General features: G+C 47.0%; 1 protein-coding gene across 5 annotated transcripts in view; it reads left to right on the top strand.

The window, feature by feature from the left end:
* Positions 1-14,686, top strand: part of GAS7 (growth arrest specific 7) — a 224,255-nt gene that overhangs the window by 109,701 nt on the left and 99,868 nt on the right. The window contains exon 1 of one of the 5 annotated variants that reach the window (XM_077165970.1): positions 6,360-8,376. The exons of the other annotated variants lie outside the window; for them this stretch is intronic. Coding sequence (XP_077022085.1) covers positions 8,374-8,376 — 3 coding nt within the window. The 5' untranslated portion in view covers positions 6,360-8,373. Of the gene's footprint in view, positions 1-6,359; positions 8,377-14,686 lie in introns of those variants that run through there. 5 annotated transcript variants of the gene reach the window in all.

Genomic DNA, 14,686 nt, shown 5'->3' with positions numbered 1-14,686 from the left:
CAGTTTGCCAGGGCTGCTGTGACAAATACTGCACAACGGGTTAGCTTAAACAACTGGAATTTGGTGGTTTGGGAGGCTAGAATTCCAACACCAAAGTCTCACCAGCCCATGTTTGCTCCGGAGTCTTAGCCTTCTGGTGTTTGGTGGCCACAGCCCTTGAGATTCGTTGGTTGCATCTGTGTCCATCACATGGTTTCCTCCCACACCTTTCGCTGACTTCTGACTTCTACTGACTCACTGTGTCCAAACTTCCTTTGCTTACAAAGACTTCAGTCATGTGGGTTAAGGCCCAACCTGGTTCAGTTTAGCCTCATTTAAAATAGGATCTTCCAAGAGCCCCTTCACAAACGAACCCACACCTTCACTAGTAATAGTCTTCAGAGGTCCTAGTTAAAAATGGGGGTCACACCCACAGGCACGTGGATTAAGACTTGAGCGTGTCTTCTGTGGGGGACATGATTCAATCCCCAGCAGTTCCCAAGCCTTATTCTATTTTTCCATGTCTCTCCTGTTCCCATGAAGCCCACCCTTTCCATCCCTGCTGTCTTCTGAGGAGCTTCCCCTGACCATCCCAGCTGAACATGATCTTGCCCTACTCTGGCTTCTAAAAGCGCTTATCTTCTGTCAATTTATTGTTTGGCATTTATTACAGGCTCCTTGTCCGTGAGTCTTCCCAGCCTCTTTTATTGCCCTGCATCTTCCACAGCATTAAGGAAAAGGTAGTTAAGAAATATTGGTTGGGGTGGGAGCTGTTGATCACATAGCCAAGCGATCCCCATACTGGGGGAGGAGCATTCTTAAGACCCTGCACCCTGGAGACTGCATAGGCTGGTGAATAATTTTTCCCTTCACGACTATGAAGCATTTTGGAAGAGTGAGTCATTGCCATACCCAGATGTTCTTTCTTATTAATTATCATTATAAGATAACACGAGTTATCTGCAGAAGAGAAGGACCTACAGTGAATGAGGCTATTTTGGTTGACAGTTTTCAATGCAGCTGAAACAAAGAACAATAATGAGGGTTCGTCCCATCTAATCTGGGAGAACTCAACTTGGTGGAAATGACTGTCAGTCTTTTTGCTTTCGGATCACGGGCTTTTCATATGTAGAAGCCTGCCTAATTGCAGAGGCTGAAAGGGGGGGAAACCATGTCATGTGTTTTGGTTTGCTAAAGCTGCCAGAATGTACTATACCAGAAATGGATTAGCTTTTATGAAGGGGATTTATTTAGTTGAAGTTTTATAGTTTTAAGGCTGTGCAGATATCCAAATTAAGGCACCAATGAGAGGTTACCTTCACTCAAAACTGGCTGATACCATACAGAACAAAGGCATGTGGCTGGCATCTGCTGGTCCCTTGTTCCTGGGTTACATTGCTTTCAGCCTCTGTCTCCTGTGGGTGTTCCTCATTTGACTTCCCTGGGGCTGCGTTTAATCTCTTGGCTCTCTCCAGGTTCTGGCTTGCTTAGCTTCTCATGGGAGGTATTCTAGTTTGCTAGCTGCCAGCATGCAACACACCAGAGACAGATTGGCTTTTAATAAAAAGGGATTTATTTTGTTAGTTCTTCAGAGGAAAGGCAGCTAACTTTCATCTGAGGTTCTTTCTTACTTGGGAAGGCACAGGCAATCTCTGCTGGTCTCCTCTCCAGGCCTCTGGGTTCCAACAGCTTTCTCTAGGATGATTTCTTTCTGTACCTCTAAAGGCCTGGGCTGAGCTGCGAGTGCTGAGATGAGGTATGCTGAGCTGCTTGGGCTGTGCTACGTTGAGTCTCTCATTTAAGCACCAGCCAATTAAATCAAACATCATTCATTATAGCAGGCCCACCTCCTAGCTGACTGCAGATGTAATCAGGAACATATGAGGTTCACATGCCATCAGCTCATGTCCACAGCAGTATAACGAGGCATCTTCACCTGGCCAAGTTGACAGCTGAATCTAACTTCCACAGGAAGGCACATGGCAATGTCTGCTGTGTTCTGATCATGTCTAGGGGTCTGTTCTCTCACCATCAGCACTTCAGGCATCTCCAAATATCCATGTCTCGGTCAGCTCTGAAGCAACTGTTCTCCAGCATCTGCATCTGGGATTTCTCCAAAATGTTTCCCCTTTGAAAGGACTGTAGTGAACAATCAAGACCCACACTAAATGGACGGAGTCACATCTCCATCTAATCAGAAGGCCACACCCACACTTGGGTGTGCCACATCTCCATGGATATAATCTAATTAAATAGTTCCTCCCCCAAACAATAGGTTTAGCCTCACAAGATAGGATCAGGATTGAAACATGGCTTTTCTGAGGTACTTAACAGTTTCAAACCAGCGCATGATGCGTTTCACAGCCAGCTGTAATGAGAAAGGACTATCAGTAAAGCAAAACTAAAATGACTACTGGATTGGGACACTAGGATAAATGCTAACAGTAAACCCATCAGAATATATTTGCATGTCTTACTTACGCGAGATACTCACTTCAGTGAATCCTAAAGAATAAAAAGCCTACAGGACTAGTTTGTTCTGCTTGGCTCAGGTCAGAGCAAATTGGTTTCCTGGCTTATAATGGCTCAGGAAGGACCTTTGCCATAGGCTGGGGGCCATGCTGGGATTTGCTGTAATGTTGACTTCTGAGAGTTGGCTGAGTGCTGTGTTATTTTCTGTGATGTTGTGTCTGTTTGTCTGTGTGACCTAGTGTCAAAGTGGTGTCTGAGACAGCTGTTAGCGCTCAGCAGCCTTTGAAACTCTCCCTTCTTTGCTGTTATAGACCAAGGAGGCATGGGCTGTGAAAGCTCCCATAGCCGTTTTAATTTCACAACACCTGGAGGACTGAAGGTGAAGGTTTTGGCCATCTCAGTTCAAATGAAGTTTTGCTTTTATCTTTTCAGGGACACTGCATTAGCTGGGGTTCTCCAGAGAAACCGCACCAACAGGCTATACATACACATACACACGCACATGATTTGTTATAGGAAGTGTCCTCATGTGACCATGGAGGCTGGTAAGCCTGAACTCTGTCGAGAAGCCACAAGCTGGAAACTCCAATAAAGGTGAAGTTGAACACCCCACAAGAAGCTGGCTGGCTGAAGTAGAGGCAGAAATTCTTCTTTCTCACCTCTGAAGTCCTCAATTCTGGCTTTTAAGATCTCCAACAGATTGGATGAGACTTCCCACATTGCTGAAGGCTTTGTTGATTGTAGATGCAGTCAGCTGATTATAGATGCAAATCCATTTGTGCAGTACACTCCCTGTTAGTCAGACCAGTGCTTGCTTGGCCAAACAGCTGGACAGTATAACCTAGCTAAATTGAGACATGATATTAACCATCACAGGCAGCAGCCCATTTCCAGGGGCAGAGAAGTAATGTGATCCTATCTGTGACTCCAGGGGTATGTCTGACCTCAAGAGTTAATGTGGGATTATCCACCCTGACTCCCCTCCCACACCACCGATGGAGGACTCCCCAGCCCTGGAAACGAATGCCCACTTTGTCCTGTTAGTGACTAGTTTGGGACCATTTTCCAAATGTAGAAATGCAGGTTCGGAAGATTGTACTTTCCTTGTTTTTTTTTTTAAGATGGGGAGAGGGAAAGGAAGGTAGGAGAAGGTCTCCATAACCAATTTCTCTGCCTCTAGTCTCTCCCTCATATTTAATCTTTTTATACGTTGATGTCATGTTAATTTTTCCAAAGCACAATTCCGATTCTGTTTCCTCCTCTGCTTAAAACCTGCCATGGTTTCTTCTGCTTATAGATGAGAACCTGAATTTCCTGGCCCCTGCTGTTCTCCTGGCTTCCCAGGATCTGACTCCATCCTTGGCTACTCTTTTTCTCACCGCGCATCTTAAATCCTGTATTAGTGGGTATAAGGCTAGTTCAGTGGTAGAATTCTTGCCTGCCATGCGGGAGACCCAGGTTCAATTGCCAGCCCATGCCCTTCCCAAAACAAACAAGCAAATGAAGAAAGAAGAAACAAACAAAAAATTCAACAAATGGTTTTGCAATAACAGGATACTCACATGGAGAAAGAATAAAATGTGACCCCCACCATACAGCATACAAAAACCAAAAACAAATACCTCTGAATTCATGTCCTACGGCTGCCATAACAAAGTACCACAAACTGGGTGACTTAAACAACAGAAATGTATTGCCTCGCAGTTCGGGAGGCCGGACATGTAAAGGCAATGTGCCTGCAGAACCGTGCTCCCTCTGAAGCCTCTGAGGGAGGATCCTTCCTTCCCTCCTCTAGCTTTTGCTGGTGGCCATCCTTGGTGTCCCTTAGCTCATGGCAGCACAGTCCGGTCTCTGCCTCCATCCTCACGTGCCCTCTTCTCCCTGTGTGCGTGTGTCTCTGTCATTTCCCCCTACCCGCCTCTGGGCGGAGAGCCCACTCTCTAATCCAGTATGAGCTCATCTTAGCTTGATTGCATCTGCGAAGACCCTATTTCCAAATCCGGCAACCTTCACAGGTACTGGGGGCTGAGACTTGAATGTATCTTTTTTTGAATGACACAAATGAAACCATAACAAACTCTTACAGAATCACACATCTTTCCTCGCCTCCTCCCCCATGCTGTCTTCTCCCTGGGTCTTCAGTTCCACTGCCCCTCCTGATCCATTTCAAGAGCCTCTGTTTTCTCCTCTGCTAAATGAGGATAGTAACAGCACTTTCCTGGCTGGGTTGTTAGGTGGATTAAATAAGACACACGATGCACAGAGAACAGCACCTGGCCCCACGACAAGCACAAAATAAGATTTTGTCATGGTCTCTGTGTCAGATTGGAGCCAGTGGATTAGAAAGGGGAGGTGGGAGCCCCCAGGCAGCCGTGGCAGTGACTTTGACAAGGATGACATGAGACCTGCCACCAGGGGTGGAAGGGAAAATACTGGAGTTGGAGCACAGATGCAGAAGGCAGCGGGTGGGGGTGGGGGGTGCACTGCCCTCCACCCCTGGGCGCCTCTGAGCACATCACATCCTGAAGCAGAGAAACCTGAAGTCTTAGTGTCCTGAGACTGCTGTCACAAAGTTCCACAAACTGGGTGGCTTAGAACAACAGAAATCGAATCTCTCCCAGTTTGGAGGCTGCGAGTCCAAAACCAAGGTGACGGCAATGCCAGTGCATCCTCCAAAGTTTGTCGGGTTCTGGTGGTAGCTTGCCGGCAGTCCATGCTGTTCTCTGGTTTGTGGCAAAACTCAATCCCATGGACTCCATCACGCAGCTGTCTCACTCTGCCTCTCTTGTCTTAATTTCCACTTCTTATAAGGGCACCAGTCCTATTGGAGTAAGGAAGGCCCACCCTGCTCCAGGGTGATCTTCTGTAAGCATGCCCAGTTCCATCTGTAATGACACTATTTCCAGATAAAGGCACATGCTGAGCTATTGGGAATTAGGGCCCTATTCTGGTTTGCTAGCTGCCAGAATGCGATATACCAGAAACGGAATGGCTTTTAAAAGGGGGGATTTAATAAGTTGTAAATTTATAGTTCTAAGGCTGTGAAAATGTCCCAGTTAAAGCAAGTCTATAAAAATGTCCAAATTAAGGCACCAACAAGTGGTTACCTTCTCTCAAGAAAGGCCGATGATGTTCAGGGTTGCTTTTGCAACTGGAAAGGCACATGGCACACATGGTGACATCTGCTAGCTTTCTCTCCGGGCTTCTTATTTCATGAAGCCTCCCCGCCGGGGTGTTGGCCTTCATCTCCAAAGGTCTCTAGCTGTGTGGGCTCTCGTGGTTCTTGTGGCTCTGAAGCTTTTTCCAAAATGCTTCCTCTTTTAAAGGATTCCCATAAACTAAAATCAAGACCCACCTGAAATGGGTGGAGACATATCTCCCTCTAATCCAAGGTTAGTACCCACGATTGGGTAAGTCACATTTCCGTGGAGATAATCTAATCCAATTTCCAACCTAGAGTACTGAACAGTGATTAAAAGCAATGGCTGCCTCCACAAGATAGATCAGGATTAAAACATGGATTTTCTAGGGTCCATAATCCTTTCAAACTGGTATAGGCGTCAACATATCTTTTTGGGGGGTACAGTTCAAACTGTAAATTCACCACCAACTTTAAGACGCTGGCTGTGCTGCCTCAGTTGGACCTTCTGGTCAATCTCCTGGAGAGGCTGGGGGAATTCCCCTTCCTGGTGCACCTTTTGTCCTCCCTGGAGGTTCTGCCTGGTGTATCTCATGATGTGGTTTAAACTGTCTCTGTGGGTCTGTGCTGGTTTGAAAGGATGTATGTCCCCTAGAATAGCCATGTTTTAATCTAAATCCCATTTATAAAGGCAGAATGATCCCTATTCAATACTGTATGTTTGAAACTGTAGTCAGGTCATCTCCCTGGAGATGTGATTTAATCAAGAGTGGTTGTTAAGCTGGATTAGGTGATGACATGTCTCCACCCATTTGGGTGGGTCTTGATAAGTTTCTGGAGTCCTATAAAAGAGGAAACATTTTGGAGAATGAGAGATTCAGAGAGAGCAGAGCAGAACGACATAGCCACGAGAAGTAGAATCCATCAGCTAGCGACCTTTGGAGATGAAGAAGGAACATGCCTCCCGGGGAGCTTCATGAAACAGGAAGCCAGGAGAAGAAGCTAGCAGATGACGCCATGCTTGCCACGTGCCCTTCCAGATGAGAGAGGAACCCTGACCTTATTCACCATGTGCCTTTCCAGATGAGAAAGACTCTGACTGTGTTCACCATGTGCCTTCTCACTTGAGAAAGAAACCCTGAACTTCATCAGCCTTCTTGAATCAAGGTATCTTTCCCTGGATGCTTTAGATTAGACCTTTCTATAGACTTGCTTTATTGGGACATTTTCTCAGCCTTAGAACTATAAACTAGCAACTTATTAAATTCCCCTTTTTAAAAGCCATTCTGATTCTGGTAAATTGCATTCCGGCAGCTAGCAAACTAGAACAGGGTCCCAGACTTTTTCAGTGTTCAGAAGAACTGAAGCTTCTGATCTTTCAGCCACTGCTGATAGTAATAAAAATAAAAATGGCTTTTACCAAGCTCTTACTTTATCCTGGACACCCTGCCGTGTGTTTGTGTGAATTCTTCCCCTTTAATCCACATAACCCTTTGGGAAAGATACTGTGGGGTAGAGGTGAGGAGAGATGGGCAGTTCCATGAGAGAGTGTTATGGTTTCACTTGTGTCATCCAAAAAAAGATACATTCAAGTCCATTTCACAAAAAAAGCTTGGAGGGATTGCCCAACATTCACACCTTAGTAAGTAATAGAACTTGAGCATTTAACCCTGATCCGACTCTCTCCCTTTACAATTCTCCTAATTTCTTATTCCCCACTCAAGGAGTTGATAATGAAACCTCTTCATAAGTGAACAATTCATTCGTATTTTTGAGAGAAGACACGATATTTTATATTTTATAGCAAACCACCCAGGTCTGAGGTCCTTCCGGAAAACCATATTTAATTCTATATAAAGAACCAGTTCTTAAAATCCCTAAGCTCTCCATCTGAAAGCAAACGCAATAGTATGTGACATTTTAAGTGCTAAACCTTTAGCGGCTCCAAAAAAGCTGGATTAAATGGAATGCAATGATACATTTACCAAAGACACCAGAACTTTAAGATTTTCTTATAAAAGGGACAAGTCTCTGCCTTAACATGTAGCTGATGGGTTTGGTGGTGATGAAGGCAGGAGTCCCATGTCCTGTGTCCCTCTGGGAGCACTGGGTTTCCCACCCTGGGCTGCTCTAACACAATGGCTCTTTGGGGGAGCATTCTCTGTTCTTTTTATGTTGGTTTTTCTCTGGCTTTGGGTTCACGCAGCTGGAGCCGGGGCCCGGGCCAGAGCCATGACTTAGAGTTGGGAAGAAGTTGACGGAAACATTCTCCAGCAGGGCTTGGGCAGGCCCGGGGAGTCCTGCTTAAAATCTAGTGGACAAAGCTGCTCTTGTCCACAGCTCCAGTGGTGGGAGGCAAGTGGTCAGTGGCACAGGCCGGGCCATTGTGTGTTGTGACCTCAGCCAACTTTTTTTCTTTTTTTTTCAACTGAGAAAAGGGAAAAAGAGAGAGTGAAAAAAATAAAAGCCTCCAGAAACTTTGCATCTGGGAAGTCCAGAATGCGTTGTTGATTTCCCAACAAGAGCTGGAGTAGATTTGGAAGGAACTGTGCAATGTAGTGGGTTCTTTGTGAAAGAAAAGCAGTGAGAAAAGCCACAGGGCCACCCTCCCCATTGCCCGGAGTGCTGACCCTGGGGTGGCTGCTTGCCTCAGCCTCATTTCCCCCACGGGGTGCCATGGAGAGGAAGCTGGCAGAGAACTGGCCCTGAGTTTGGGGACTTCAGAAGGGATCCAAGACTCCCCTCCGAATTAGCAGCCCCCAAAGAAGAGTAGTTCTTCTCTGATGGTAAGAATTGATTCTCCGGTACTTAGCTTGCTTTTCTTTGTACGTTTCTAAAATGACTTTCCACATTTTGAAAAGGCAGCTCTGAAAACTCTTGGGGATTTGGGCTATAACTGAAGAACTCAGAAGGCCTTGGGGACCCAGTGTCAGTGGACGCCTTCTACAGGCATCAGCAGGGGAGAAAAGAAGATGTGGGTCATTGCATGGGAGATCAGAAGAAGAGGGCAGCTGGAAAAAGATGTCAAAGGGATGTTTGTGGAGGGAAGGGGGTCTTGGCTCGCTTAGGTACCTGTGGACCGGTTTAGTTGAAGGCATGTTGACTGAGAAGCGGAGTGGATCGTGGATTTAGATTTAGAGGCCAAATCCTACCTTTCCCACTTAACCTCTCCCAGAGAAGAAGCTTGGCTTCTACCTGCCCCACAGCACAGATCTGCTGGGGACACTGTAAGGTAAAGGTCCTTTGCAGACCATCAAGTCCTACATGGGTAAGAGTAGAGTTAGAAGGATGTAACTCCCCAGAAGGTAGTTGAGTGTCTGCCCAGTGATGCCCGGGGGAAGGGGGAGTCTGAGCTCAGCTGGGTGCTTCCTCCCAGTTTGCTAGAAGGTGGCGTGGGGTAGGGGACTCAGAAGAGAGCTTCTGCCATCATTGCTTTGGTCCCCTCCTCATGCCCCCTTACCTTTATGTGCTTCCTTTGGGAGGAGGGACCACTCATCAGCCAAGACTTTGGGTGACCACTATCAAAAGAGTTTCTTGAGGCTCCATGAAGCCTAGAGTCCAGTGTGTGTGGCAAGGCTAATCTGTTTCCACACATGATCTTTATCCAGGACGCCTCTGCCCACCTGGCTAGGGAGGTCAGCTTCTCGGATTTTGAAGCTGTGAACTGGTCCCAGAAGAAGAGCTGAGGTGCTTGTCATCTGGGCACACCCTCTAACGAAGGGGAAGGGGAGGTCACTTCCTAGGGCGGCTCACTGCAGGGCCAGCCTTTTAGAATGCAGGTCCTGGTCCTGGGATGGGGCCTGACATTCTGCTTTTCTAGCAACTGTCCAGATGACGTCCTCACTGCCAGTCCAGGGACCTTACTTGGAAAATGACCACTAGAAAGTACCCAGACCAGTCAATCACATTCTTAGAAAAGTGACAGCTGCTCAGGTTCTGACTGCAAAGAGCTGGCCATGCTGGCAGATTGGCTGTGGATTGACAGAAAAGTTCATGGACGAGAAGGGATGAACAAAGCAGGCTAGCCCCGCAAGGGTGCTCAATGAGTGGGGAGGAGTCCAAAGCTCCTTGGTGGAGTGAGAAAGGCTAAGGCTGAGGCACATGGAGTGCAGAGGCCACTGGCGGGGCTTGCCCCAAACTCAGGTGGACTGTGGGTGTGCAGCAAGCCAGCGTGCTAATTGCCAGGAGGCCCAGAACAATTGGAGAGGAGCCTATATTTGGTGCAGGGTGAGTCCTAACTTCCGAGGACAGCAGATGACAGCCACAGAGACAGCAGCTCGGGATGCCAGGGCAGAAAGCTGATTGTGAGGCGAACAGCCCAGGCCACATTTGTGGTTCTACTTTGGGCAGGGGCAGACTCAAGGGCCTCCAGAAAATAAGAACTGGCAGAGGTGAGGAGAAGCTCAGAACTCCCAGGTGGGAAAGCTGGGATCCAGGAGAGCATCTCAGGAAGAGTCTGATGCCTCTGAAACACACGTCTCCGCTTCAATGTGACTTTTTTCCTCCTACAGAAGCGGCATGTTCAAAAGGTTAAAATGTCTCACTGCTGGGGCTTGGAAATGACGGTACAGCAAATAATTGCTTCTATATTATTTGATTGTTTTAACCATATGCACATATTATTTTAAAAAAGACAACAACTAATTTTACATAAATTATTTTACAAATTTTAAAAATGTGACATGTTGTTAAAACAGACATGCTAGTAGTAACACTTAGAATCATTGCGTATTAGGCCGTTAAAACAAAAGGGAAAAAGCCTTGGAGACCAGCCGGTCCAACTTCCTTATTCTAGAGATGGGGAAATGGAGGCCTACCAGCAGAGACAAGTAGATTGCTCAAGATTTCTCAGCAAGAAAACAGGCAGCCTCAGACTCGGCCCCCAGGCCCCCGAATACACTGTCTGTGTTCTTTCTTTGCATGGTACCAGACCTTGATAGGAAGCACGTTGGCTGTATTTGTGCAGCTTAGAATCATCGGATCTCAGAGGCTCCAGAAATATCAGCTGAATTGGATCGGCTGGACTTTCACCCCTTCCTGACATGCCGCCACTATTCCAGGGGCTGTTAGACTCCATCCCCCTTCAGTGTTCATGGTTCTAACCCGTTAGGACTCATTTGGATCTGCCTCGCGCGGTGCAGGTCTTTGATTAGTTCACTGGGGCCTGGGCCGTTAGAACTGCGGAGAACCTGGAAAAGGCCTCTGCAGGGAGAGGGCTTGGCTTGCTGCTTTGTTGGTTTTTTTTTTTCCTTTTGGTGCCTGCAGGCTGTTCCAATTAGGGACTCTAGAGTGGGGCTGGATGGATTCCCAAGTACCCACCTTTGGGTCCTGATGAGCTCGAGCTCTCGATTCCTTGGTGACAAGCTGAGGACTCAAGGGGAGGAACCAGCCTGCCCCAGCTGCCTGACCTTTGCCTTTCTTTCAAACAGCCCCAACTCCCCTGGGAAGGCTGCTTTTGTCCTGGGAGCACCCGTGGGTAGCAGCGGGGGGCGGGGCGGGAGGAGAGGTACCCACCGCACTTCACACTTGCATTTCCTTCCAGGTAGGCTGGCTACTTTGCTTGAGGTCCTGGGGCATATCACTGATGAAGCTAGCAACTTTCTGCTTCCTTTCCTCCTTCTGAGCTTCTTAAACTCAAGTAAATTTGGTTATGGGGTTTTCTTCTGTGGGGTAACAGCTTTAGAAAGTTCCAGAAATAATGGCATGGGGTATTTGGGGGCTTTGTGTCTTAATTCTAAAAAGCAGGCTGGAGAAGGGAGCTTTACGAGTATTTTTCTTTCTTCTTTCTTTTTTGCAACACCAAGTGTTGACAAAGCCCTCCTGTTTGCAGTGTTCCTCCTCTATGAAGGGAAATTTGATAAAGAATCACCAGGAAAGGACTTCTTCCTTGCCGGGAGCACTGTATGTGTGTTTTAGGTGAAGAATCTTCAAAATATCCTTCATCTGGGGTCTTTTAGGGTAGGATATTTTATATCATTGTAAATTTAAACCATTGTAGAAAATCTAGGCTTGTCTCCCCAGACCATTAAACTTCAAGACTAAGGGAAGCTCTAAACTCTGGCCCACCTCTTTCCTTTGACAGATAGGGACGTTTCAACCCTAAAAGATCGTAACAGTGATTAGTTGGAAAGGGTAAGAGAACCCATGTTCTCAGCCTCCCTGTCCAGGCTGTAGATAATGGCTTAATCTCCTGCTTTGGATATGTATTTAACAATTTCCAACTTTTGTAAAATCACTTCAATTTATGGGTGTCTCAGACATTTTTATTTTCCACCAATTTTGAATAGGATTTGGTCGGGTCATTGAAAGAGGGCCTAGAACAAAAGAGTTTGACATGTTGTTTTAGTTTGCTAAAGCTGCCGGGATGCAATATACCAGAAATGGGTTGGCGTTCCTAAAGGGGATTTATTAAGTTACCAGTTTAGAATTCTAAGGTCATAAAAATGTCCAAACTAAGGCATCCAGAGAGATACCTTGACTCAAGAAAGGCCAATGGCATCAGGTAGGAAGGCACATGGCTGACATCTTCTGTTCCTTTGACTTCTTGTTTGTGATGGTTAAGTTCAGGTGTCAACTTGGCCAGACGATGGTGCCTGGTTGTCTGTTCAGGCAAGCACTGGCCTAATCATTACTGCAAGGATATTTCGTGGCTGGTTGACAAACCAGAAGGTTGGTTTATTAAATCATCAGTCAGGTCATTCCATCTGTGACAGATTACATCTACCATCAGCTAAGGGTGTGTCTTCTGCACCTAGAGAACCCAATCAGCTGACTTTAATCTAATCAGTTGAAGAGTTTAAGGGAGAAGAGAGAATTTTCACTACTTCTTCAGCCAACCAACTTCTCCTGTAGAGTGTGTTAAGGTACTTCATTAGAGTTCCAACCTCATGGCCTGCACTATGGATCTTGGACTCTTGCATTCCCATGGTTATGTGAGGTACCTTTATGAATCTCATATTTACAGATATCTCCTGTTGGTTCTGTTTCTCTAGAGAACCCTGACAAATATCTGTCTTCTTCTTCAGAGCCCATAAGAGTTTGGGGAAAACACACACCAAAGACAGTAATATTTCATGAACACTTAATTTCTCTTGTTAGGAGGTCTCTCTCATCCCTTTTATTTATGTAGCTGCTGCTTTTGTAGGTTTGCTGGACATTTAAATGCCTTGAAATGCCCCTTGCAGTGGTTTGGGGGCTCTCTTGCAGAAGTCATCCATTGGGTCATAGAACCGGAGCATTTGCAGAAGTCATCCTTTGGGTCATAGAACCGGAGCATTTGCGAGCTGGCAAGCCCCTCATTTTATAGATAAGGAACCCGAGGCCCAGAAAGGTAAAGGGGGTTGTATCTGTGACAGTTCATTGCTTGGGAACATGGTGTCTTTTTATGTCCAGTCCCCTGTCCTTCTGCTCATGTCTTTATAGCATGAATTAGAGGTAGGATTTTGGCATGGCCCTCAGTATTTTTATACAACCAGGCAGGGAATCGGAGGAAATGAACCACCATTCCTCAGCAGACCATCAGGAAGTGAGAGTTTGAATAAAATGTCTCTGTTAATCAAAAGCTGGTAAGTAGAAATCACTCAGGTTTTCCCCCACTGGGAAGTCAGAGCTGGGATAGGCTGCCAGAGCTGGCTCCTTGCCCTTGATTGACTTGAAATTTCAGGACCAAAAGACTGCTTACATGGCTTCTTCTGGTGTCCCCAGCCCTCTCTAAGCTCCACGATGGGGAAGTAGCCCTTGCTTCCCATTTAACTCCTGCCATGCTCTCCACATTTCAGGAGCACCTGTGGGAGACACTGCCCTGTGGCCCTAAATGCAACCCCTGGGGCCTTTGGGTAATTGTTCTGGTTCATCAAGGCTGAGCATCTCCCAAGAGATGCTGAAGAGTAGGTATTTTTCAGAGCCCTGCCATGCTGTATGGTGCCCCTGGGCCTGGGCAGATACTTTCAGCAAAAGAATCAACTATCTCAGACAGGAGAAGCATGCTGACATCAGAGTTCCTCTTTCCTTGCATTCTCTCCTAAGGAATCCTGTTAACTGAGCCTCCTAAACTGTCTTGCATGGCAGGTACAATAATAAAAACTTCTCCCTCCAGGGTTGGGAAAATCAGGCTGCATGCAGGAAATGCAACGCCCACAGAGCAGACACTTCACACGTCGGGGGTGGTTTCCTTCCTTCTCTCCACGAATTGATCCCAAGACACTTCTGGCTTCTGAACTCGGAGGGGCCATCCAATTAATCCTTGCAGCTTTGCAGGATCGTTTGCAAACCTTTTCATCAATCCTTGTTCCACTGGAAACCCTATATTTTCCAGCTTAGCACATTTTCCTGTGAGAGCTGACTTCCTGTTTGCTTGCAAGGACCACATTGTAACGTTGTTAATCAAAATTCCTGATTAACCAGAACACTCCATCCCTTCATGGGGTCAGAAAATAGAGAGTTTATTGTTCTGTGTCCTCCCCACTGCCCAGGCCTCAGAAGCACTCGCAGTGAGTTAACTGGCCTTCCCAGAGGCCTTTGCTTTCGGGTGGACCCTTGGGTGGCCTGGATCCTTGCTGGAGCCTGCGAGGAAGCAGAGGGGTCTGGAATGTCCCAAATGGTTCAGCCTGCAGGCCCACGGGTGCCGGCAGAAAACCCCCATGCACCAATGTCCCTTCTTGCGGTGGGTGCCAGTGACAGCTGCAGATGGAGGCTTCCTCCTTTTGGCTTCTTGGACGGAGGACAGTGACTGGCTGGGGAAGGGGGGAAGAGGAGGGGAGGTAGCTGATGCAATGATAGCCTGGGGACTGGGGCTGGCAAACTGGCGGGGGGAGCCCAGGGGGTACCTACTTTTAGGCATCATCCAGGGAGGTTTTGCTGGGGTCGGTGGAGAGCTGGCATGAGCAGGTGGAGGACTGATGCCAGTGAAATGTGCATGATTGCTGAGAATGTGGCCCCATCCATCTACCCTCAGTAGGGAGACCCCAGGATGCTTGGTTTGCACCAAGCTTAAAAAAGTTGTGGCACATTTGAATTCTTTTTGCTTTCACATGGGCAGTCACTGGGAGTTGAACCTGGGTCTCTGGCATGGTAGGCGAGAATTCTGCTGCTGAGCCA

This window comes from Tamandua tetradactyla, chromosome 6 (assembly GCF_023851605.1).
Source record: "Tamandua tetradactyla isolate mTamTet1 chromosome 6, mTamTet1.pri, whole genome shotgun sequence".
NCBI lineage: Eukaryota > Metazoa > Chordata > Mammalia > Pilosa > Myrmecophagidae > Tamandua > Tamandua tetradactyla.
The sequence above is the reverse complement of the archived record's forward strand: the minus strand, read 5'-3'. Positions and strand labels throughout refer to the sequence as shown.